General features: G+C 44.8%; 1 protein-coding gene across 1 annotated transcript in view; it reads right to left on the minus strand.

The window, feature by feature from the left end:
- Positions 1 to 18,977, minus strand: part of Tekt3 (tektin 3) — a 32,070-nt gene that overhangs the window by 610 nt on the left and 12,483 nt on the right. Inside the window, exons 4-7 of the mRNA XM_055594399.1 lie at positions 16,001 to 16,071; positions 11,549 to 11,692; positions 8,759 to 8,981; positions 5,599 to 5,753 (exon numbers count right to left, since the gene is read on the minus strand). Of these exons, the coding sequence (XP_055450374.1) occupies positions 5,599 to 5,753; positions 8,759 to 8,981; positions 11,549 to 11,692; positions 16,001 to 16,071 (593 nt within the window). The remainder of the gene's footprint in view (positions 1 to 5,598; positions 5,754 to 8,758; positions 8,982 to 11,548; positions 11,693 to 16,000; positions 16,072 to 18,977) is intronic.

Raw genomic sequence — 18,977 nt, forward strand, 5'->3', positions numbered from 1 at the left:
CACACACACACACACACACACACACACACACACACACACACACACCTATACACTGACGTACATATTCATATGTACAGACGCAAATGTATGCTTAACTATAATACCTTACAAGAAGGAACATTATAAACACCGATATTTTGTAAAAAACAAAACAATAACAACAACAACAAAACACAAATGTGAGGGGAAACCCCTTGACTTCTCCAAGACTCTCTACCTTTTGCTTTAGTCTTGAAAATGACTTTTTTGAGTTTAGGAAAGAGCCTTGAGCATCTAGAATTCCACCCAACCCGTTACCATATCTCACCAGGGGGAATCCAACAAATTGTAATGTCACATCAAGACTTTGGGCAAAAACCTCACAGATCTAAAGTCAGAATACCGTAATTTTCCAAACTTTAATACGACGTAAAGATAATGGTGTGTGCAAATGGAGACATTGGACGCTGACTAGCAGCCACGTTTAATTACTCTCCTCTGATCCCAGCCAGCTGAAAACGTGGCTTTGAGCACAGTCAGCCCTCTGTATCTGGGGGTCTGCACGTGCGTTCAGTAAGCCACAGATTTAAAATATTCAGGGGAAAATGTATTCATGCTAAACACATACCTTTTCTTCTTGTTCTCTGGACAACACAAGCAATGGAACCATTTACATTGCATAGCATTATAAAAAATCTATCCACCAACGAAAGGTACATAGAAGATTATAAATGGGTTATATGCAAATGCCAAATCATTTTATGTAAGGGATTTCACAGGGAATCTTGAAACCACCCCCATGGATCCTGACAGAGGGATTTCAAATCCTAATTGGTGATGCAAAGATGAGGCTGTGTTGTCTTCAAAGTTTCATTTACTAGCTCACTAAAGGGGCACTGAGAGAGGGAAAATTAGTTTCCCCCAGGTATGAACTCCTGCATAGGATATCCAACCCCAACTGGTCAGCCCTGGACACATGCACCGATGAGCAAAGCTAAATGGGGCTCCAGAGGTTGTGTACACGAATGTGCATATGTACACGCGTGTATTCCTGTAAAACAGAGGAATTAAAGAAGAAACCACAAATCTGGGGGACCTGGAAAGGGTTTGAGGGAGAGGAAAGGCTGGGTGGGAGTTATGCTGATAGAGTGCTTGTGTATGAAGTTCTCAACAGCAACAACAAAAAAAGTTGGGGTTTTTTGTTTTGTGTTTTTAAAAGAATATGCTCTGGGGAAAGACCCACACGGTATGCTAGTGCTCCAGACAATCCGAATCCAAACCTCTCCCGCTGCATTTTCTCATACAGCCGATAGGATGGCTGGTGGAGGCTATTTGTTTACTGTTTACTCTTTGGCCTTCTGTATTATTCTGGATTTCTACCAGGCCAACGATGACACCCCTCCCCCCACCATAAAACAGAGAGACGATCCACACTCAGAATCAGTGGGTCCACCAACCTCAGGCGCAAAGTACTGTTCAGATTGGTTTTAACTTGCATCTTCTCTGCTTTCTTGTCCTTGATCCCTAGGCAGCACGGTGCAGTTAACTATTTTACTGGTACTTACGTTGGATTATGATAATGTACAGGCGATTTCACATATACAGAAGGAAGTGTTCATAGCAAATTTTATGAGCACCCGTGAATTTTGACATCTCGGAGGGTGTCCCAGAACTAGCATCCTCAAATTATCAAGGAACTGCAATTAGGAGAGATTTTATTTTCTAACTCTTTTTGACTTTTTAGAGGGGTGACCTGAAGGGGCCTGGGTAAGATGCCACACTGACACAAACATCTCCATCTCAAAGGAAGGTGCTCCCACCCCAGCCAGCATCTGAGTTCTCCCTCCCAGATGGCCATGGGCTGTGAGGCTGGCAGAGGAGGAGTGCGAAAGGCATAACCAAAGCACCCTAAGTCACTGCTCAACTTCTGACTGACTTCACCCCTTCCTCATGACCCCACAGCCCTCGCCCACAAAAAACTAGCTTTCTTGTTCTCCAAACAACACCCTTATCCTCCTTTCCTCGTTCCTCTGCAGACCTGCCTTCCAGAGCACTCCCACAGTGTCTGACCTCAGGGCATTCCTTTGCTATCTTTTCAGCCAGGGCAACTTTTATCTGTCTTTTGAGCTCTCTAATGAAGACCAACTTCCAATTCTAGGGCTTCAAAGAGACACTGGCTAGTTTGCTGCCCAGTGCTACCTAATGCATGCCAAGAAGCCAACCGTCTTGTGGTCCTTAGGCGATGAGGGATGTTTTCCCTGAAAATATCAGGAAGCAACATCATCCAGCCAAATCAGCCTTGCTCACAACTGCATCCTGCAGTTTCCCCCACAGCTCATAGACGTGTCAAAGGTACGCTTCCGGTGAGGATCAACTTCTACACGCTAGGTGGATGAGACAGCCTTGGGAGGCAGGGGGCTGCAAGGAGCTCCAATCCAGGGGATGTACCAAGAGTTAAGATCCAGACCCAAGACAGTAAAAAGGAATCAAGACATAAAGGAAATGGAGAAACCAACTTTCAACTGACCTGCATCCAGTCTGAGACAAGGTGGTTACCAGGAAAGGGCACCTGCCAGCAACAGGCATGTTGACCCACGCCTCTAATGCCAGCCCTAGCAGGCAGAGGCCTGGCCTGAGGTACACAGTGAACCCTGTCTCAAAAAACTAAGCGTTGGGGGTGGGGTGGGGAACCTGGGGACAGAGCACTTGCCTAGCACACACAACTCTCTGGGCTTCATTTCTCCAGCTGCAGAAAAATGGGCCACACCAGCTCAGGCATGAAAACATGTTAACATCTCGAATGCCCTTCACCTAGAGAGCATGCTGTTCTCCCTTCCAGTGGCTCAAAGTCTGAGAACTCATCCGAAATGAGCTATTTTGCTGTTTAGAGCAAACCCGGTTGAAAAAAAAGTTTCTGTTTGTTTAAGATCCTATAATATATAGCATCACCAGCTCCACAGGGCTGCTGGAGGTGGGGCTTTTGTTTATCTATCCACACAACCTGCCTCTCCTCTCCCAGTCTGCCCTGGCTTAGAAGGAATCCTGAACCCAAATGTGTCTTCACAACCTGCAGCCAAATGCTCAGTCTCCTAGAAACTCACCCAGGAGAAAGAATGAAATAATACCAGTGTTTCAATGTCAAAACAGGACAGGGAGGATCTGGGAAAAGCAACCACAGAGTCTGCTTTCTTGAAGCTGTGGGTACACAGCAGGCAAGCATCCCTCCCCCAACTTCAGCCACCGTAAATCAAGGTCACCATCAACGACACAAGTCACTTGTACTGTCCGTGATCTTAGCTGATTTTGGAAAATTGTTTTGCTGAAGGCATTCCTTTTCTTTCTTTTTCTTTCTTTCCTTCCTTCCTTCCTTCCTTTCTTTCTTTTCTTTCTTTCTTTCTTTCTTTCTTTCTTTCTTTTTATTACAGACTTGAAAATAATTTTACATTAAAATTCAGTTATGTCTGCTATCATTTATTTGCTTCGTCTTAGAATCAAGATTTAAGTCAAGCAGAGCCTTCTCTGTATTTCTACCAAAGATGCTAAAAAGACTTAGAACTTTTTCAGGAGCCTGCTCAGAATATTTTAAATGACTATAAGTCTTGAAATGAAAACAGCAATTTTTCTCCATCCCCCAACCCCCATCCCAAGTTTATGTTTTCTCAATTTAGACAGCCCAAGGGTTGCTTTTAGAGCAATCAATTGTGAAGAAAAAAAAAAAGTTCCCAAATAATAATAGCTCCAAATACCTTTGGCCAGGATATGCTAACATGGAACTAAAGCAGGTTCTGTCCCAGAGTCAACACAACATGGAAGCAGAGGAAATGGACATCTAGAGAGCTGACGAGAGCATGAAAAAGGGCAGGACAGTGCATATTAGCTGGGAAAGGGGAGCATTCTGAAGAGTGGGGGGAGGGCCTGGGCCACTGTGGGTGGGGACACCTCTGAGCTGGTGGTCCTGGGTCCTATAAGAAAGCTGAACAAGCCAAGAGGAATAAGCCAGTGAGCTCACTCCTCCATGGCCTCTGCATCAGCTCCTGCCTCCCAGTTCCTGCCCTTCCTTCAGTGATGATGATGAGCGGTGATGTGAAAGTGTGAGCAAAATAAAATCTCTCCTCTTGAAATTGCTTTTGGTCATGGTGTTTCGTCACAGGGATAGTAACCCTGATGAAGACACTCTACAACCTGTTTAGGCCTCCATTCCTTATTTACAAAATGAAGGTAAACACATGAACTACTGTAATTAAGTAGATCGGTAGATCGGTAGGTAGATAAGACAGGGCCACACATGGAGCAAGAACAAGGAATGGTGGCAACTATTTTCATCATCATTGTGTCTGTCATCATTCTTGTCATCATTATCATCATGGATGACAACTGACCTTACAAGGATTCTTCTTTTACTTTCTCTCTAAAAAATTATCACTTTGAAACCATCATTGCTCTCCTTTGTAGTGCCTAAGGTTGGTAGGTTCATCTTTAGAATAAATCCTTCATGATAAAGAGACTACCATGGAATTGAATATAAGCAAAGGCCCATGGCATTCCCCAGCTGTCCATCTGATTGCTATCTATTTGATTCACTCTGTCAAGGAGTGCCTCATGACCTGGACTAGCCATGAACGTGGGTAAGCTGGGCACAGTAGTGCACACCTGTAATCCCAGCACTTGGGGAGGAAGAGGCTGGTGGATCTCTGTGAGCTCAAGGCCAGCCTGGACTACAAGGTGATTCCAGGAAAGCCAAGGCTACACAGAGAAACCCTGTCTGGAAAAAAAATCAAAGGAAGAGTCAACACAGGTATTTGAAGGGATGTAACAAGGAACCCAGAGTGTGGCTGTAGGGAAAAGACACTTCCTGGCTAAAGCATTCTAAGCCTGTCCTAACATAATCTTTTCAAAGTTAGAATAATGGTAACAGCACGGTATGGCTCAGACCCTTCTTGCTGCATGTGAGGAAGCTCGGTCTCGTGAAGAGCAGCCAGCTCATCATCTTACTGGGAACAGCACATCTCAACTAGCCCAAACCCAGCTCTTGGGACTTCCAGGAAGCCAAGATACCAAGATACCAAGGCCAAAAGATGCCACAATCAGCGACTGAGTTCAGAGGGGCCGGCGGCACTGGTGCTTGGAGTTTCTTTTCTGATGAGTCCCGCCGCTGCCCATGCTGGAAAATCACAGAATGCCAGAGCCTCTGCCGCTCACAAGAGCAGTGTTCCAGAGAGCGAGGATCCTACAGAAGTGCTCAGAAACCCAAACTGCACCTTGAACGTTCCGAACCAAATGCTAATGTTACATGATGTGTCAGCATCCGTTTCAGTTTTTAACAAATACATGACGTCATATGCACGACCCCAAGCTCACCACTTCAGCCACCGAGGAGTTCAGTTCAGGGACATTAAACACTTTCACGCCATCAGGTGGTCCTCACCACCACCACTCCCCTCAAGACTTTCTCTGTCTTCCCAAACTGACCCTGTTATCTGTTTAACAGCTCCTGTCAGCAGCCCTTTTAAAGGAGACGTCTTAATGATACTCGTCATCAGTAAACACCCTTAGTCATAGCCCAGCTGTATCCAGGAAGGGGCCCCCAGCTCTCCACTTTCGCCCACCTCACACCCTTACCGTAACTGAGCCATGTCCCTGCACAGCTCTATGTTCGGTCTCCTTGTTCGCTCATCCAGCCGGGTGTGAGCCACCTTTAGGAAGGCAGACTTTTCCTTGATGGCCTTTCTGATGGATAGTATGGACATTTCAGTCTGGAAGATCTCCTGCAGGATCTGTGGCAATGGGAAGCAGCCGCTGACATCTCCTTGCTGTTCCCTGAGCAACCTGCAACGCTCCCACCCCTGGCCCGTGTGCTCCCTCCACCACTGGGAGAAGGGAGTAGATTGACCAAGAACCTTGCTCCTTCCACATTCTCCTCTTCACAACACCTTCCTCCTATGACCTTGCTCTCTGCGGCTCCACAGTTCCAAATACTCCCTCACTTGGTTGTGGGCCCTTTCCTATGGCCTGGAGACAGCCCTGATGACACCAACACATATTCCAGATCTGACCTGATTTTTTGCCACTCTCCAAGCTAATACCAGTGTGGGGTCTCTCCACCGTCCCGTGTTCCCTGGCAAGTATGCTCACCCGTGGCCTGTGCCCATTTCCTCTGCCTCCCACCTACCCAATATCCCAGCGCTTCCTATATTCCATCTCTGGCACCCACTGATCTCATTAAAACGCCTCTGGAGGCCATCATCCAGGCCATTTGGATGCTTCCCTCTCCTTGAAACCCTGCCTCACATGTTCTCTTAGGCAGCTGCTAGCCAAGTTTCCCACTTTCACCTTCTAGCTGTCCTTCATCCCTTCATCCCAAAGCTTCATCCTCAGAAACTCTGCTGTTGCATCCTCCATCCTTCATGGAGACCTTGCAAAGCCACACTTCTTTACTGCCCATGTAGTCCAAGTACTTCTAAATGCGTCACTCAGGCTTTGACCTGTCTCCCAAGCTTTTACCAGCCTGTCTAAAACAGCCATGTCTGCGTCTCACCAGAAGAGACTACGTTCCCTTCTGCTAAACATTTATCTATCTGGTTCTAAGTGGTTCCTTCCCAACAGACTACCTCTTTTCTATGGTGTGTGTGTCTGGGGCCGGTGTGTATGCACATCTGTATGTGTGTATGTGTTTTCTCTCACTGGGACATGAGACAGCAGGATCAGTGTGACATCCCAACATGCCTGAATGGAATTCAGAATGTACCTATTATAGGTTGAATCGTGTGTCCTTCCCCTAAGAGTTCATATCCTGATGTCTCAACCCTCAGGTCCCTATATAGTGACTATATTTGGAGACCGGGTTTCTGAGGAGGTCAAGTTAAGATGAAGTCAAGAAAATGGGTCCAAACCTTGTAAATGGAGGAATCTCGGACACTGTGGTGACTGTTCTTGGTTTTCGACTTGACTACATTTGAAATTAATTAAAACTCAAATGGCTGGGCACACTGTGAGGGATTTTTTTTTTCTCTAAAGTACATCATTTGAAGTAGGAATACCCACTTCTAATCTAGATCTTTGAGGTGGAAAGATCCCTCTTTAATCTGGGTCACACCTTCTGCTGGCAGCCTATATATAAAAAACATGGAGGAAGGAAGCTAGCTCTCTCTTTGCCTGCTTGCTCTCACTGTCACTAGCAAATCTATTACTTTCCTGGCATTAAAGCCTACTTCTTTGAAATTCTGAAGACCAGCTGAGACATCCAACCTTGTGGACTTGAACAACTACTGGATTCTTGAATTTCTAGTGGTAGACAGCCACTGTGGATTAGCTGGACCACAGCCGCCTGTAAACCATTCTAATAAATCCATGAGCACACACACATGTATATATATGAGATGATATAAATGAGATGATATATATGAAATATATATGTATATATATATATATATATATACATATATATATATCACATGAGAGATGTGAGAGATTCATTCTATAAGTTCCATTCCTCTAGAGAACCCTGACTAATACAGACATAAATACACACCAGCCTCTTTATGGATCTGAATTCTGCCTCTTAACTATTGCCTCCTGTGCTCTGTTCACAGGGTTGCTCCATTGGAACACTTGTTCCTCCTTCCAACTCCTGTACATGCTTTCTGCATTTGTCCCGGGCGATCACAGTGCACGATCTCCTACAGTTACCACCATCTTCTGGAGAGTAAAATGTACATTTTATACTTTTCTCCACCCTGAACAATGTACTACACTGCCTGGCTTAACTGTTGTTTACTGCATGAGTTGGACATCACGAGAGGAAAAAGTGAATTGTTGGGGCCTAGGGGAAACATGGCACCACCTATTGTGAAATACTACCTTAGAACAACAGTGCAAGGCCTTTAAACAGGAAAAGACAGGTCAGGGAGACAACTCAGCAGTTAAGAGCACTGGATGTTCTCCCAAAGGACCCTGGTTCAATTCCCAGCATCTCCATGGCAGCTCACAACTATCTGTAACTCCAGTCCTAGGGGATCTGATACCGTCTTCTGACCTCCATGAGCACCCATGCACGCAGTGTACACAGACGCAGGCAAACATTCATGTACATAAAAGATATATAGAAATCAGTGTCTTTTAAAGGAAAAAATAAGTGACAAATGATGAGGAACACTTCAAGTGTGACTTCTGCATCAATCTTTCATTAAATTGTCATTTAAAACTCCTATACTCACGGCATGGAAGAATTCATAAACTCAGAGACGCTCAACCTTTTACTTCCTGTCTTTGGTCCTGTCACCCAGAAAAGGGGTTCAAGATGATTGCCCCCCCACACACACACATACACTGTATGTTCTACTAAATTCCCTTTCTAGTTCTACACAGTGATTCATTAAGCTTTATCATAATACTTTTGTTCCCATTAAATACTAAGAGCTGTTCCCCATGGAGTGTGTTCTTCGCATCCCAAATACCCGTGAATTCCCATTTCATTTTGACACCTGGCTTCAGACTGAAACGAATGCTATGCCTGTAATTACTTTTCCTTAGTCTGGATGGCCAGGAGACCATGCGACTTATGGCACTTTTCTGAAGTGGTGAGAGATTTATGTTCCCAGAGTATCCTGCCTTGTCCATGGCAGAGATGGAGAACCCCTGATTGCCTGACTTTTTTTTTTTTCCCAGTCCTGTGGGTTGAGCCAGAGGCCTTGAGTGTGCCAGGCTAACTCTTTGCCTCTGACATTCCTCCCTGTCTTGCCCCAGTCCAGGGTGTAGTGTTTAGGCCAGGCAAGCTCCTCACCTTTGATAAGTGAACATGGATTTTATTCTTGGTATCTATAGTCTCAGTGATGCGATTGGTGAAGGCCAAGTTCACTTTGTTGAACTGGTTCCACATCTCATTGGCTATCACAACCAGAAGGTTTTCAGTGTCCTCTCTCAGCTGAGCAGAAGCTGCCCTCTCACTCTGGGAGCGGAGAATATTGTCGTCTGTAAACTTGGCCCATGATTCGGGCACTGATATCCTGGCAATGGGAAGAGAGCCGATGGGAACAATAACACCTAAGCCTAGATGGTCCACAGGGACTGCTCAGCCTGAAAGATAGAAGCCCCCATGCCACCCATGCTAGACAGGATGCACAAAATGAAAACAACAACAAAGCTAATTTAAATTTTTTCTCATCTTTTTTTCTTATTTTACAGTTAACCAATAATCTATTAATAGACATAAAGTAATTCTTCTGCCAGATTGAGGATGAATTACTGAAAACAAAAGCATGCAGGTTCTCTACAAATGTGTCATGACCAGCCCAATAAACAGAAGCAAAATTATCAACCTTAAGAGTAGCCAAAGGTGTCCCAAACGAACAACCGTACACTGAGAAACCTTCTCAGCAGAGTAAAAAGAGAAAGGTTAACTTGCAGCTGGTGTCGTTTTTAGCAACGTCTGCTGTCTTGCAGCTGAGAATGCTGAACTGGAATAATCTTTCTGGACAGTGGAAAGACAACACAGACTAGGAAGAGGTTATCATTTAAGTGTCTGTAACTCAAAAATTCCACCATCCTAAGAAAATAGTATTCCCAAAGATTGATAGGAAAAGACATTCATTTCATCACTATTTATATAAAGCTTTGCTAACTCAGAAACAACCTAAATAAATGAAAGTGTGGGTTAGAGTAATATGTATGGAAAAGTCTACATAGCATGCAAACTCACAAATATTTACTTAATGAATCTACATTAACCTAGGAACATTAGGTTTACAAACAACATTATTGATACAGTGTGTAGTGAAATGGTGTGTAAGCAATGTCATTCTTTAAGATTATACACTATCATCAGTTGCTCTGGGGATACTTGGAAGGACCAGTTGTCAACTTTGGGTGTGTTTGGATGGTAGATTTAACGGGTGTTATCTGTTTGCTTGTTCTTATAATAAAATATTGAATAGGACTCAATGTTGACTACACCCAAAACAATGTCATTCACTCCATATATTTTGAAAGGGATGGCAAAGAACTTGTCCTGAAATTGGGGGCCTTTCAAAGGGCTAGGACCCATCCTCCAGGGAGGCAAAAGGCGCTCTCTTCTCACCTTGAGTCAAGTAAGAGGCATCATATGGGAACTACACACAACACAAACACAGGGACTGTTTCTGATTCACAGGTGAAGGTTAAAGGCCAAGTGGTAACTGGTATCGAAGCTCTCAAGAGAGGGAGCTTCTATCTTTCAGGCTGAACAGTCCCTGTGGACCATCTAGGCATAGGTGTTATTGTTCCCATCGGCTCTCTTCCCATTGCCAGGATATCAGTGCCCGAATCATGGGCCAAGTTTACATTGTGGGATGAGGCACCCACAGGACAGGACCAATTTTAGAGTCACTTTAGGGGTAACGGGTCGACAAAGATGTGGGGGAAGCCATGGGGATCTTTACAGGGCGATGATAAGTCTCTGGCTGTGGTCACACGGACATCCAAGTGCGTCAGACCCATGGACACGTACGTTTTGGCTGTTTTGTTCTATGTAAGCTTCACTCAGTCAACTTGGTTATTCTTTAAAGGAAGTGGCTGGCTCAAACTATATACATCCTGCCCAAAATGGTACCCAGGGGTCTGGCAAAGAGCTACCAGTGAGGCAAATGTAACAAGCAGTGGTAAGAAAGGCATTCCTGGCGCCCAGCCTGTGTACACAGGGCCCAGGCCATCTAGGAATTGGCAATGTCTGGTTTCCTTTTCGTCTGTGTTTTTCTGGGTTTTCTGCACATGAAGATGCCATTTTTGTGTCAGGAAAAAAAAATCCCTTTAATGAAAGAATGCAGCACAGTTCATTTCCCTGACTCTACTAGAATAAAGCCTTACTGAAACCTAGTCAAGGTCAAGTGTGTCTCTCCTCTCCAGCCACCTAACCGCACTTTGCACCCTCCATTTTAGCTCAGATTGGCAATGATTTCCATCAGTGCATTGTTAGGCAGTCAGCCTTTAAGTCAGTGGTTCTACACCTGCTGGTCACATCTTTGGCAAACATCTACCTCCAAAAACATTATGACTCACAATAGCAGCAGCAAAGTGACAGTTAGGAAGTAGCACCAAAAATGACTTTGTGGTTGGGGGTCACCACAACGTGAGAAAATGTATTAAAGGGTCACAACCTTAGGAAGGTTGAGAATCGCTGCTGTAAGCAATGAGTGTGTCATTGGGGAGCACCAATGCCTTTAAATATACTCTTCACTTTGAGGTGCTAGGGACAAATCCAGGCACATGTACCCCTCCCTAAGTCACACTCTCTGCCTCCATCCACACCTCTCTGAAGAGAATAAGTTCATTCTCACTGAAGTCGGTTCCCCAGAATGAGTGTTTGTGAAAGTGAGTCTGCTTTCACTTTGGCAAATGTCCGTTTGCCCTTCTGTTCCTTCAGCATAGGAACTCTGAAAATATGAACCCAAGAAACTTCTGTTTTTTATCAATCACTCAGTCTTGGGGATTCTGTGGAAGTTGCAGAAAACAGAACAGGACAACCCATGCTGCATCATAATGAAAGCAGAGAGGGAAAAAAAATGCCATTACAGTCACAGCACGGCATGTGCCAACTTACGTTGCATCCACGTTTTCCGCTCCCCGGAAGTAGCTGATGCCCTCAGAAGTGTTTTGCAGGTACTTGCATTTACCATCAATCCGGAGGGCACACTGTTTGTCATTGAGATCCTTCTCAAGCTCGTGCTGTACAGCTCTGTTTGAGCTGCAATACATGGGGGGAGAGAAGAGAGACATGGTTGCAGTCAGGCAACGACTTCCCAAAGGACTAGGCATTGCCCTTCTAAGTCAGGACCCCTCTCCTTCATCCAAACAATCAACCCCCACTTTGAAGGAGCATCTGTGGAAATGGCCATGCATGTGAGTCATGAGGACCCTACCCTCGCCCTGTCCCCACCCCTCCCCAACTTGCCCATGCTTCCTACCCATGGGATGGGGAGGAGTGGGGAGAGGAAGTGGAGGGGGAATAATATCTCCTAATGCTCACCAATAGTTCCAGACAGGTCGCTGGTTTGTGATATACATTCCCACTTCTGTGCCTGCCTTTCCGCCTTCTTGTTCAGCTTCTATATTCTCACCCCTTCTCCTCTATGCTTACTTCCCCCAAGAACTCAAGAACTCCAAGAACTCATGAGACTCCCTTGACCCATTGGTCACCTAAGTTTCTGGCTTATGTTATGGCTCAGATGTTTCCCAGGAGACAGAAATGAAGAATCTGAATCAACTTCCAAGAGTGCTTGAAGTGAGGTCAGGGAGCTGGCAGTCACTCCAGTATGCTGCCCCCCACAGCTCAGGAAGAGAAGAGGGCCTCGCAATCTCAGAGATATATTCTTCCCTGAATGTCAGGAAGAGAGGAAGCACAAGTCATGACCAAAGACTAGCCCTGGTGAGGTGAGAGGTGTGCGTGGGTGACGGGTGAAAAATAGCTTCACTCGTGTAACGGTTCATTCAATGACTGTTGTGTGACCCTAGAAACAGGCAACACAGCGGGAATTTCTCTGAGGAGTTTGTCCTACAGAGCACACAGACAATACACACTCTACACAGGCAGCTGGTGTGGCTAGAAGAAAAAGGTGAAAAGCAAACAGGAGTTGGGAATCCCAGAGTAAGGACTATGATTTTACACAGGATGGTAGGAGGGCCTTATCAGATGACCCTAAGCCTCAGCATAAGGACAGGTCACACAGGTTGGATGTCAAAAAGGCAAAGGCTTCCTTCTAAGTGAAGCTGGAGATTGCTGATTTGTTGTCTTAATTTCGGCTTCCATTGCTGTGAAGAGACACCATGAGCAAGGCGACTCTTGGAAACATTTAATTGGGGCTGGCTTATACTCTGAGATTCAGCCCCTTATCGCCATGGTGGGAAGCACAGCAGCGAATAGGCAGACCTCTTGAGCAGAAGGCAGCAGGAAAGGAATGTGCTCCACACTGCGTGGAGCTGGAGCTTAGGAGAACTCAACACCCACCCTCGGTGGCACGCTTCCTCCAACAATGCCACACCCACCCTATCAAGGCCACACCTCCTAATAGTGCCATTCCCCATAAGCCACGCGTTCATACATGCATCTACAGGGGCCATATCTCCTTAAACTACCACATTCCACTCTCTGGCCCCAACAGACTCATAGCCATAGCACAACACTAAATGCAAAAGTCCCCATAGTATATCACAGTCTCAACAATGCTTAGAAGTCTAAAGTTCAAAGTCTCTTCTGAGATTTATGCAATCTTCAACTGTAATCCCCCATAAAATAAAATTCAAAAAGCAGATCACATACTTCCAACTTGACGAGATATACATTACCATTCCAAAACATAGTCAAAGCAGCTTAGCGAGGAAATACTGGACCAAACCAAGACCGAAAACCAGCTGGGCAAACTCCAAACTCTGAATCTCTGTATCTGATGTCAAAATGCTCTTCAGAGCTCCAATTCCTTTCAGCTTCGTTGACTGTAACACACGTCTTTCTCTTGGACTGGTTCCACTCCCTGTGAGTAGCTTTCCTCGGCAGGTATCTCACAGCTCAGGCATCTCTTGCCTCTTGGAGTATCCAGGCTTCCCCTTCACAGCTTCACACAATGGCCTCTCTGGGCTTCCAAGCAGGAACCCCCGGCCCCAAAAGCTTTCCTTAGTTGTAGAGGGAGATTCTATAACCTTGTTCACACAGTGGCCTAGGATGCCCCTGACACATTCACAGCCTCAGAAGCTTTTCTTAGTCACAGAGGAAAATTCTACCCTTGATTCTAAAGCCAGAACCATGTGCCCAAAGCTGCCAAGTTCTGCTGCTTGCTGGGGCTGGAACATGGCATCCTCATCCAAGTATATGTTCACCACCTTTCTGTTTTCCATGGTTTTCTTCACTGCCTATGCCTGGCTTTCCTGGAACTTGCTCTGTAGCCCAGACTGACCTTGAACTCAGATTTGCATGCCTCTGTCTTCTGAGTGCTGAGATTAAAGGCTCCTTCTGCTAGGAATAAAGGCATGTACAACCATGCCTGAAATTTAAATGTTTCTTTAATTCCTTTTCACAAAATGGAAGCTTAGCTGAATGGGATCTTCCTCTGAGGTAAGAACTCCCTTAATCCCATTTGATATCTTTAATCTATTTATCTCCATGAACACAGGATTTACTTCCAATCCACATCCTGGTGCCCCTTCAATTCATGAACCATGAATTTTATATATTATCTTTCTTGGTCTGGCTGATATAATTGTTCCCAGTCCCTTCAGCTGGATAAGCTAATCAGATGCTTCTGAAAAATGCCCCACTGCCCAGCCTTTGACTAGCATTTTCAGCTTTTCTGGGACCTGAGAGCAGATGCCCCAGTTGCAGCTGGAAGCAATTACAGAAAAGAATACATTGCCTCTGCCCCCTTGACAAGCTGAAATGCTAAGTGAAAAGTAAATTCCCTTTGGGAAGAATTTCATTTTTATGCCTCTGGTTTGGCCCAAGACACCTTAACAAAAATAAAACAAAACCTATTAGATAGGCAGAAAAAAAGAATAACTGATTGCAGAATCTTTTTGATTGGCCCCCTTGGCTACCCATCAGCTTAGCAGGAACACTGCCCCTCTTTTTTTTTTTCCTGTTCTTCATAGGGCCTTGCATTCTCAATGTTTTAGTTAATTTTGTTCAGTCAAGAATTAATTCAGTTAAACTCATAGTTTTAAGAGCCCATTACAACCTTCTATTTTCCCAAGAACCCCTAGACATCTGTCTCATTAGTCACAATACAAGGAATGTTGAGAGCAGGTAAAAGGAACTTGTCTTAAGTACTACCATTTTGACTTTAGACTCCAAGCTGACCAACCCCCCTCTCTAAGCAACAATAGTTTCCCAAAACATAATGCTTGCTCTTAACAGAAAGAAAAAATGAATTTGATTGGTTGGGCAAAGACACTTAAACTTAATGTCACTTGACAATGATGGAACACTTGGGAAAGTCTCTAATTCCCGGGTTTCGATTGGTTAAAACTCTTAGCTCAGGTTCTACTTGGTTTTATGTTTATAAACTTGACTTCAGCTCCTACTCAGGGCTACCAGAAGAAACAAGACTCCTGAGTCCTTTTCTGGTGGCCCCCATCAACCAGAAACTCCACTTAAGTGTTGGGAATAATGAACAATTTTATTGTTTCATGAGCCCACTGGTGTTCTTCTCTCCCCTTCCTCGTGGCATGCAATAGCTCAGAACCACACTGTCCATAGCCAAACCATGCCAGGCATAATCATTTGCCCATATCACCAATTCCTGAGTTATAGAGCCTTCTAATGCCACTTCCAAAGGACTGCAGAGTGCAAACCTCACCAACCTTCTCAGTGTTGGCTCAAGGCCCAGGCTGGGCAAACCGAGCAGATAGTAATTTGATGCCTCTGTGACACTTGTTACCTGAGGAGTATTCATGTCATCTTTGGTAACAGTAGTACATATGAAGCCATCACTTCTTTGAGGGGCATTTTCAACACTGCTTCTTCCTGTGACTATAGCCAACACAGACCTTTCAAGAACCATTAGACAATAGGCTCAGCCAGCACTTTTTCTATTCTGAGAGCTGTTACCACAGCTTAAGAACTTCCCTGGTTGCTCTTCTTCCTTCCCATTGTCTTCCACCCTTGCTGTAAAAAATAGAGAGCCTTTACCCTTGAGGGCTTTGCATTCTGGTGGAGGTCAGGGACAGCACATAATGACAGTGCTGTGGGCAGAGTGAATGATAATGTAATCAGAACAGGTAGGTCTTTAAGGAAATATGAAAATAAAAGGGAGACACAACCTACCACCTTTCCAGTTGCCAGAGCTGAACAAAGGCCTTAAAGCAAACAATTCTTGAGTTAAGGAAAACGTTAGCTGCCCTTCCTACAGCATCCCCAAACTAATTTTTAGATAAAAAGAGAAGACAATATTCCAAGCATGTGTGTGTGTGTGTGTGCTCTTTTAAGGCTCTAAGAGAAATGTGCGCAGGAGGCAGAAGCAGAGTTCATGGCTGGGCTTTAACGCTGGATAGAGGAAATGCTTACGCAAGTTGGGCAATCGTCTTGTCCAGATGTCTCCTCATCCTTTCTTGACAGCACAGAATGGTATCAACTTCCTACTCAATTAAAAAATAAAACCGTGTGTTAGCATCTTCATTGGGTATAGCACCGAAAGCCAGCACTGTTCAAATCCGTCAATAAGGAAAAGTTTCATTTGTGTTTGAGGCGGCATCCGTGTGATGCTGCGTGTGTGCACCCCAGGCACAGTGCCAAGTGTGCGTTCCGTGTGTTAGAACCCAGGCTGCAGCGATATCACAAGGTACAGCATGGTCCAGCACTTCGCAAGCCCTCAGGAGCACCGAAAGCTTGGTTTTGAATTAAATTTTGATTTTGAACATCTAGAACCCTTCCACTGCTGTGAAATTTTTATGACCTCCACTCTTTCTGCTACACAACCCCAGAAGGGATCGTGGCCCACAACTGAAGAGGCCCATGCTTAGAAGGTAGTCGGGATTCAGGAGGTGCTAGGTCTTCTAACAGCGACGCTGCAGCTCTTTTCTCCAGACATAAACATTCCTTCCTGGATGGAAGAGGGAAGCGCATAAAATCCAGGAGGTAAACAAAGTTTACAAGGCCCAAGGTTCCTGAAAGTTGAGAGTCACTAAGCCTCTATAGAAAGGTTGCTGGGTAAGAACAGACTCCCCCTTTGGCCTGGCTGCCTTTAAGTTGTGCTGGGAGATCCAAGGATGTAGCTTTTGTGTGTCAGTCACCCAGCCTGGGCTGGGCTTTCCAGGAAGTAAGCTGCCTTTGAGCTTCCCATTCTCACCTCCCCCATACTCCAATAAGTAAACCCAACAACCTCAATGGCTCTCTAGCAGGGAGAATCATTTCTTCAGATTTTTCATCACTTCCCTATCTGGGGTGCGGCATTCCATTCATTCACATCTCCCCAGGAAGACTCACACAAGAGGTCACTGGCCTTGTTCCAGTGGAGAGGCACGACCAGCATCTCAAGAACACTGATGTCCAACTACAGATGTGGGTGACTGCCAGCCTTAGGCTACAGCCTGAATTGCAGGTTTAATAGTTCAGGGGTGTCCCTATTAATCCAGACCCTTCACCCAGCAGGCTCAAGCTGTTCTGTGTTTTCACTTAACTGTGTGTTTGAGGATGACTAGCAAATGGCTGTCCTTTCTGACATGGCTGGCTGTGGGAAGCCTTTGGCCCCACAGCCTGTTTGAAGATAGAAACATAGGTAAGAAGGGCACAGCTTAGTATGGATGGTTGGATCCTACCCGTGTGTACTTTCTTGCTGAGTCAGGGTTCTAGTCAATGCCTTGGAGCAGAGCCCTCCTGGGCCTTCATTGGGCTGAAATGGGTCTGTCTCTCACATGTTCCCAGTAAACCCTTGAAGGCTGCTTCTAGCAGAGCCTCAGTTTACCTCTGACTAATAAGTTTGGGTCTGAGTCCTAGAGCACAGCCCAGGATGGATGGATGGGTATGCCATGACTCTGCAAGGCTCACTTAGCTTCAGAGTTCAGAGAAACACCAGGCTGACAGAGACCTCGACAGGCAGATAACATCATGGCAGTTCCCCAAGAGAAGCTGTTCTGGAAGAGACTGCCGAATACACCAAGCAGCCCTCATCTGGGATACTTTGGATTAGGAACACCTCAGAATTCAGATTTTTTTCCCCCAAAATTTGTAATTTTGTATGGCTGTGGTGAAATATCTTGGGGATTGGGACACAAGTCTAAACACAGAATTTATTTATATCTCAGATACACTTTATACCTACAGATAATTTTAGATGTTTAATTTAACCCGAATTCTGGTGTGCAATTCCCTGCTTGTGGTGTCATCTTCATGCTCAAAATGTTTCAGTTTTGGAACATTTCAGATTTTGGATTTGGGGGTGGGGGTGTTCAGCCTATATTACTTCTTGTATCTAATAGTCAAAAGAACTACCGTGAAAGTGTGTGTGTGTGTGTGTGTGTGTGTGTGTGTGTGTGTGTCTTATATTGAATAACAGGACACATGTGCTACTTGAATTAATTGGGGGTGACCAATTCATGATCTATCACTCTAGCTGCAGATTTAACTTTGAGATGAGATGACCTCTGCTACTGACATGGAAAATACCGACCTCTGATTCAGTGTTCCTTAGTTCTCAGGGATAGGTCTGCAGAACTCAGACCACAAACGGCATCATTCACCTACACAAAGCTACAGCTCAGAGTTCGTTAGTACACCCACCCCCAACACCAAACTCAGGGCATTTCCATCACTGCACACCCCGCCCCCCCCCCCCCCAAAAAAAAATCAAGCACCTCGTGAATTGCTGAAAGAATGCTCTACTGTGGGAATATCAACTAGGGTGGTTTTGCTTTGGTGATTTCCTACATTTTGTCCCTACAGTTTATCCCCATGCAAGCTCTTCCCCTTTGGCACATGCTTTCTTTTCTCCTTGCATAGGTACTTGAAAGTAGAGTTACTGGATTACATGGTAACTGAGTAATCCTGTTCTAAAGCAGTGGCAACCTTTCCCATTCCCGCCCACAATATGCATGGATTTTAATCCCTCCACAGCCTCAGCTTTTGCTTTCTGCAAAGAAACCACCATCCTACTAGTGGGCATGAAGATGAGTCTCATTATGAAGGCGATTTATGTTTTCTTGGCAAGTAATGGTGATCAGTAGTTTTATGCCGTGACTGGTTTTAGCTTTTCCTCTTTGGTTGAATGAGATAATTCAACCATTTTTTAAAAATTGGATTGTTTTTCTCAAAAACTATTAATTTTTATTTATCTAGGCTAGATACAAGCCCATATCAGATATATGATATGTGAAGATTTTTGTTAATGATAATCTTCTTTGATGCACCGATTTTTCAGTTTTGTCTTGTAGCTTAGCTTGTATTTTCATTTTGCTTTCAGTGTTGTGTCTAAAACAGTCACCTACTCCAGTGCCCAAATTATTTATGCACACTTTTTCCTAAATATTTGATCATTTTTAACTTTATT

Source organism: Psammomys obesus, unplaced genomic scaffold, assembly GCF_907164565.1.
Source record: "Psammomys obesus unplaced genomic scaffold, mPsaObe1.curated_primary_1811, whole genome shotgun sequence".
Classification (NCBI taxonomy): domain Eukaryota; kingdom Metazoa; phylum Chordata; class Mammalia; order Rodentia; family Muridae; genus Psammomys; species Psammomys obesus.